General features: G+C 39.8%; 1 protein-coding gene across 2 annotated transcripts in view; it reads left to right on the forward strand.

The window, feature by feature from the left end:
- galnt7 (UDP-N-acetyl-alpha-D-galactosamine: polypeptide N-acetylgalactosaminyltransferase 7) overlaps positions 1–2,871 on the forward strand; it is a 160,241-nt gene extending 157,370 nt beyond the window's left edge. For both annotated transcript variants that reach the window (XM_043704437.1, XM_043704430.1), the window contains exon 12: positions 1,095–2,871. In XM_043704437.1, coding sequence (XP_043560372.1) covers positions 1,095–1,232 — 138 coding nt within the window. In that variant the 3' untranslated portion in view covers positions 1,233–2,871. The remainder of the gene's footprint in view (positions 1–1,094) is intronic.
- Positions 2,872–7,817: the final 4,946 nt, after the last annotated feature.

Here is a 7,817-nt window from a genome sequence, read left to right on the forward strand (position 1 = left end):
CTTGTGCGGCACCTTGTGAACGGTCTTCTGGAAATCCAAATAGATCATATCCACTGGTTTTCCTTTATCTAACTTACTCATTATCTCATCAAAGAATTCTAACAAATTTGTCAGATATGACCTCCCACAACAAGCTGTCCTGACTCCCCCCTGTTTGACCATGCACCTTCCAAGTACTCCACAATCTCGGCCTTAATAACAGATTCTATAATCATACGAATGACAGCAGTCAGGCTAACCAACCTATAATTTCCTGTCTTCTGCCTCCCTCCCTTCTTAAATGGTGGTATTACATTAGCCATTTTCCAGTACTCTGGTACCCTCCCTGGCTTTTGCCCGAAACGTCGATTCTCCTGTTCCTTGGATGCTGCCTGACCTGCTGCGCTTTTCCAGCAACACATTTTCAGCTTTACCCTCCCTGACTCCAGTGATTTGTGAAAGATCACCACCAATGCCTCCACAATCTGCTCAGCTATCTCCTTCAAAACTCTGGAGTGTACTCCATCTGGTCTGGATGATTTATCCACCTTCTTGCCTTTTCGCTTCTATTGCACCTTCTCTTTAACATGTCTTGCTGAATGGAGTTGAAATTGCTTTATTCTTGACTTTTACACCTGATATTCTGGCACTCCCCATTTATCTTGGCTGGGGATAATTATGCAACCTCCACTGTATCATTACTGCCCACTGCCTCATCTCCCACTAATGTCATTTTTATGCAACTTTCTCATTTTTTTTCTAATACACCAATATTAGTTAGGTCAGTAAAACTGTTCATTAAAGTGACAAGCTTTCATTTACATTCGTGCCTGTTAAAGTAGAAATATCTGAAAGCACTGAACAGACTTGCTTAAATGTAAAACAAAAGTCTGATTGTCGCAGGAATGAAGATAGCAACTATTCTGAGCCCACACCACTTAATGGATAACCGTAGAGTGAACAGGCAACCAATGTCTTAATTTTTATTAGGTGCAATTGTTTGAGAGGGGCTAGTTGGTTGATGTTTTTATTTATTCCAATTCTAAGGTGAAAGCCTAGTTTAATCAACTTGACTGTGTGATTGATAGTGGCTTGTCCATCTGTTTTCTTTTCAGACTTTGCACAGATTCACACACATTCCCACGGGCAAGTGTTTGGACCGCTCTGAAGTTGATCACAAGGTTTTCATCTCTGACTGTGACTCTGCGAAGGCCACACAAAAGTGGGAGATGAACAACCTTCTCGCAGTGTAGAACTATACTGGCAGCTGCTCATAGTTTGTCAAATATATGTACAAGATGGAGAATTATCTGTATATTGCTGCAAAAAAAATGTACAGCTCGGTTTGTAAATATTTTTGACACCCTTTTCAATGAAGGTTCCAGATAAACTGTGATAATGTAATATGATAGCCAATATCATGTAATTACAAAATGACACTCTTTTTTTGTTACCTTAAATTCTTAGATGTTTATAACTTATTCTGCTGTCATCTTGAGACATGTTGCATCTTCATAGGAAGGTGCAGACCTATTTTCTTTGGGATTACACTCAGGGCGATGAACAAAGGTGGCTTTTCCTCAATAAGTTTGTTTCAATGAGTACGTTGTGATCAGGGTCATCAATTTGCCCCAATAAGGCAAGCCCAGGAAATTGAGATCTGAATGTTCCAGTATGTTTGGTTAAATGGGATGCACAAAGCCCGAGATTGTTTTTAATTCTGTTTAATTCACCCCCTGCAAGAATCTTAGATATTCTGATGAGAATTTCAGCAAGGTTCCAATGGCTCTCTCATTTTCATTCTTCAAGTGGGAGGGATTATTGTAAATTTCAGCACAATCTTGGCGAATGCTGAACAATGTCTGATGCTAAAAGACAAAAGTGTTATTTTTGTGGAAATCATTAATTAGTCTGGAGTGCCAGAAATGCCTCTTTTTTTTTTGAGCCAATGCAGAAATATTATAGACCAGCAGAGATCTTGGTGACCATGGGCGCTTGCTTAGATTGTAAACTGTTATTGAAGCTCTTCAGGCTTTCTTGGCCAAATAGATTCAAGAGTCTTATGTGTGCTTCTGGTTTTCAACATTTGTCTGAAATTGATCATAAAACCACTTAAATTTCTGCTGTGATCTTGCCTAACCCATGTTTCCAGCTTATTTCTTGCTTTGCTGTTGTTTGACAGTGGAGTCAAAATGCCTAGACACTGCTTTTAGCTCCCATTTTTATTGAATGAACTTAAGTTTTCTTAAGGTAAGTCTTTGTTTTAATTCCTAAATTAGTGACTGCATTTTTAAGCATTTTGGGATTGTTGCTCGGGTTTCCTTCACACTGATTCTGCAAAATGATTTTGCGCGTGCAAATATTGACACCTTTGAGGAAATCAGCTAATCTTGATAAACTCTGTGCCGTATTGAAATATATTTTTCTATAACATACTTGAATGTGGGTAGAAATAAAGGTATTTAACTTAGTTCTTTAGTATAATGCTGCAGCAACTCATCACAAGAAAGAAATAACTTATTTTTTCCTAAACACTACCACAGAAAAATGGATTGGCCTGAAATTCTTTGAAGATGCTGTACTTCACTCCTGTGGTGCTATTGGATAACAAGTACAAAATTAATCTGCCAAAACACATCCTTTGTATTTAATTCATGTTTTACATTGTTATGCAAGATGATTTTTCACTTTGGTTATGCAAATTGTAAATATTCTCAAAAATAGCAATTTCTGTACAAACTGTATAATTGGGCAGGGCTGTTTAATTGAGAAAAAACTGGGATTAAAATGTTATGGTGGTCAGAAAATCAAACCATAGTTCATTCTGCTGTAAACTTGTTCTGGACTTATCACTAAGCCAAATAAAAATCCACTACAACTTTGTGAATGCGACTGGTCAGCAGTAATCAACATCTCTTACTTGAATTGTTTCCAAAATTCGGTACCAGGATCAAAAAATAAGGTAGTCCTAATAAATCCAGTAAGGAATTCAGAAGAAACTTACCCAGCGCCTAGTTAGAATGTGAAACTCAGTTGATAAAAAGAAATAAATAGCATGGTTAGATTTAAGTGAAAACTATAAAGGAATAAAGGAGTGGTTATCAAACTTTGTTGGTTGATAGAAGCTCTCTTCAATTCTTCCCAGCTAAATTATAATATTGCTCAAAATGTGAAAGCGCAGCATGGAAAGAGTTTTCATTTTAATAATGTGTTTTAGAAAACATATTTGACTGCTTCTCATTGCAGGAGCATGTGCATCCTGGGCAAGAGCCAAGAGACCAAAAGAGCCTAGAGGTCACATTTGAGGTTGTGCTGGCATGAATAAATGAAGAGGTGTGTGAAGAGGCTCATGTGGTGCTTAGAGGAATTGAACTAAATGGTCTGATGCTGTGTCATACCTGAGTTTGACTACATAATTAGTTTTTGTTCAACCGTCACATAAAAAGAGATGTTGATATGCCATTGTGATTCTGTTCCCTGATGCAACACAGTATCAACCTCCCCTAAAGTTGTTGCTACACTTTTTCCTTCTGTTATAGCACTGTGGGCGGCACGGTGGCACACTGCTTAGCACTGCTGCCTCACAGTGCCAGAGACCTGGGTTCAATTCCCGCCTTGGGCAACTGTCTGTGTAGAGTTTGCACATTCTCCCCATGTCTGCATGAGTTTCCTCCGGGTGCTCTGGTTTCCTTCCACAGTCCAAAGATGTGCAGGTTAGGTGAATTGGCCATGCTAAATTGCCTGTAGTGTTAGGTGAAGGGGTAAATGTAGGGGAATGAGTCTGGGTGGGTTGCTCTTCGGACGGTCGGTGTGGACTTATTGGGCCGAAGGACCTGTTTCCACACTAAGTAATCTAATCTTAAAAAAAAACGAAGGTGTGGCTCTTCTTTGTCCAGCTGAAGAATAATGTAAAAAAATTAGGTTTAACATGAAGGTATGTTAGGTTAGAAGCCTGAAAGTTTTCCATCACTACCCACTGCCTTCTATGGGCAAACCAATTCTGAATCCAAACAGCCAAGTCATCATGAATGACATGCACCTTAATCTTCTGGACGGGCCTACCATGAGCGCCATATACCACATCAACAGTGTTCTCCCATCAGACCTTTCTGTAATTCTGTAATATTTGTAGTTCTCCAGTTTTTTTGGCACGTCTGGCTGCCTTGTCAACTTTAAATACAAATAGTCTATCCAACAATTTGTGAGCAATTTTGTGGAAAAATGTGATATATGGCTGAGGCAGCATCTCCCTCTTTGGTAAAGACAGATAGAAATGTGTCCATTTAACAGTTCAGCAAAACCCTCTGACTCCATCTAAAGCTCCTTTTTGCTCTCTCAACATCACTACTCATTTTCCCATACCGTTGGTATTTATATGTCTGTAGAAGACTTTGGAACAACTCTTTATATTGCCTGCCAGTATTTTCTTATAATCTCTCTTTGCTTCTCTTATTTCCTTACTTATCTCCTCTTTGAACCTTAATGTATTCTTTCTAGTTCTCAAATGTATAAGCTGCCTGACACCTGTTGTAAGCATACTTTTACTTCGTATAATTTCTACCTCCTTTGTCATCCGTGGAGCTGTGAATTTGTTTGCTGTACCTCCCTCATGTGAAGGAGTGTACTATGACAGTACCTGAAACATCTCTGTTATAGATTTTCGTGCCAACCTCTTATTCCATGCTATTGTTCTACTTCTGTTTTTGCCTCATTGAAGTCAGCATTGCACCAATTCATTATACTTCCACTGCAACTTTTTATAATTCACTTACTGGCATGGGTGCTCCTGACTAGTCAGCATTTTTTTTAGATTAGATTCCCTATAGTTTGGAAACAGGCCCTTTGGCCCAACAAGTCCACACTAACCCTCTGAAGAGTAACCCACCCAGACCCATTCCCCCACCCTATATTTAACCCTGACTAATGCACCTAACAGTATGGGCAATTTAGTTTGGCCAGTTCACCTAACCTGCACATCTTTGGATTGTGGAAGGAAACTGGAGCACCCAGAGGAAACCCACACACACACACGGAGAATGTGCAAACTCCGCATAGACAGTCGCCTGAGACAGGAATCAAACCCGGATCCCTGGTGCTGTGAGGCCACAGTACTAGCCATTGTGCCACCCCAACATTATTGCCTGTCCCTAATTGCCCTTGAAGATGATGGTGAGCTGCCTTTCTTGAACAGGTAAAATTTATGCTGTAGGTAGACCCACAATGCCATTAATGAAGGAATTTCAGGATATTTTCTGAACAGCACTGAATTTAAGGCAATATATTTCTAAGTCAAGATAGTGAGTGGCTTAGAGGAGAATTTGTAGGTGGTGGTGTAGTATCCTGGTGGCTAGTTTTCTGAACACCAAAAAGACATGACCCTCTCTCACTAGTATCCTTACATACGGATGAGGAAGGACACCACTTCGACTGGGACAATACATCCATCCTAGGACAAGCTAAACAGAGACATGCATGAGAATTTCTCAAAGCATGGCATTCCAATCAGAACTCTATCAACAAACACGTCAAGTTAGACCCCATCTACCACCCCCTGAGAAAAGGAACAGGAAGTGACTTCACCACAGGAAATAACATCACCACAGGAAATGACATCACAAACCCAAACATATAAATAGAAAGCAGGAAATTTCAGCATTGCTTTGCCAGAGGTCCACTGAAGATTAAGGTAATGAAATGTCTGGAAATGAACCTTTCAGCTCAGCGAGCAAACCTACATCCATAGTCCCTCACTATCTAATCAAAGAATGAAGGGCATTCTGTTATTTAGTATTGCTGGGAAAAAAATTATTTTGTTGAAGTTTTTGGTTTACACCTACCAGGACAATTTGTAAGATATAATGAATATATATACACAGTTCGTAATGAAAGAAAACCTCAGAATGTCCAGCAGCATCTGTGGAGGGAAATCAAAGTTAATGTTTCTAGTCCAGTGCCTCTTCCTCAGGATTTCATCAATATGATTAAACTGCCTGGTTTAAACTTTCAAGCAAACTTGACAGTTAAAAGCCAGTTGTCATTGTCGCATTGCCCCTAGGTCAGCACTCTCCTCATACATTTGAATATTGTTCACCTTTTGTCTTGGTAAATGGACATGATGGTTCTGATCAATGCAAGAGGAAAAGCTTTGACAAAATGTTTTCATTTTCAGTGAAACTCCAACCAAAAGGTTATTTCACTTTCTTGTCTGTTTACAATGATAAAGTAATGGAAGTTAAGTTCATTGAGTGAAAGATGTTATCAAACAGTTCTTCATGATTCAGATATTAGGTATGCAATTCAAGAGGTTCTCCAGTACATGTGGGTGGCAGTGAAGATATGTTTTGACTGGTTTAAACCTATTGTACTGTATGCAAATTGTGAAACCATGTGAAATGGCATGGGTCCAGTTTTCACAATGGTTGCATCATTTGCATTACACATTGCAAAATCTAGTGGTAAACTATTGGATCTGGAACACCAATGAGATTAAGGTTTAATTTACCAAAGAGCTTTGTGCACTCACTGTAATCTTTAAATATATTGAGAATAGTTTTCCCACAAAAGGACCAGCAAACACTTCTGAATTAAGATCTTTGGCAAACCAAGGGTTTGTGGGGGATGCTGAGGGGAATTTGTTTTTGTTTCCAGTTAATAGCATATTTCGGAAATATGCTATATACAGGGGAACTTTGATTATCCGAACGAGATGGGCGGGCACTGTTTCGTTCGGATTATCGATTATTCGGTTAGTTGATTAAATGCCTTTCCTTAGAGGCTCGGAGTTTTAAAGTCTATAAAAGTAGACCACATTGAAGAGAATAACCTAGCTGTTGGATTGCTGCAGGTTTTCTTTTGTATTATTGACTTGTGGGATATGGGTGTATTGTGTGTCCATTCAGTGGAAGCAGTGGCTGTGGAGATGCTTAGATTATTTCAGTATCTTGTCTTCACCACATGTGGGAGGTGAGCGTTAACGCTTGACTTTGAACACTTTCATGGACAAGCCCAGTTGCTCCTTTTCAGAGTTGAAGAGATAGAGAATAGCATGCAAACATTGGGCAGAGTGGATAACAACATTGTAGTCATCTGCAAACTGTAGATGAGTTTAGATTAGCATAGAGATGACTGAGCTTCAAAGACAATAAGTGCAGGGGTATGCCATCCGGCCCTTCGAGCCAGCGCCACCATTTATTATGATCATGGCAGATCGTCCACAATCAGTATCCTGTTCCTGCCTTATTCCCATTACCCTTGATTCCACTATTTTTAAGAGCTCTATCCATCTCTTTCTTGTAAGTATCCAGAGACTTGGCCTCCATTGCCTTCTGGTGCAGAGCATTCTATATATCCACCACTCTCTGTATAAAGAAGTTTCTCCTCAACTCTGTTCTAAATGACCTACCCCTTATTTTTAAACTATGTCCTCTGGTTCTGGACTCGCCCATCAGCGGAAATATGCTCCCTGCCTCCAGAGTATCCAGTCCTTTAATAATCTCATACGTCTTAATCAGATCCCCTCTCATCCTTCTAAAATCAAGAGCATACAAGCCCAGTCACTCCAATTTTTCAACATACAATAGTCCCGCCATTCCGGGAATTGACCTCGTGAACCTACGTTGCTCTCCCTCAATAGCCAGAATGTCCTTCCTCCAATTTGGAGACCAAAACTGCACACAATAATCCAGGTGCGGTGTTACCAGGGTCCTGTACAGCTGCAGAAGGACCTCTTTGCTCCTATACTCAATTCCTCTTGTTATGAAGGCCAGCATGCCATTAGCTTTCTTCACTGCCTGCTGTACCTGAATGCTTGCTTTTATTGACTGATGTACAAGAGCACC

The sequence above is a fragment of the Chiloscyllium plagiosum genome, chromosome 2, assembly GCF_004010195.1.
Source record: "Chiloscyllium plagiosum isolate BGI_BamShark_2017 chromosome 2, ASM401019v2, whole genome shotgun sequence".
Classification (NCBI taxonomy): Eukaryota; Metazoa; Chordata; class Chondrichthyes; order Orectolobiformes; family Hemiscylliidae; genus Chiloscyllium; species Chiloscyllium plagiosum.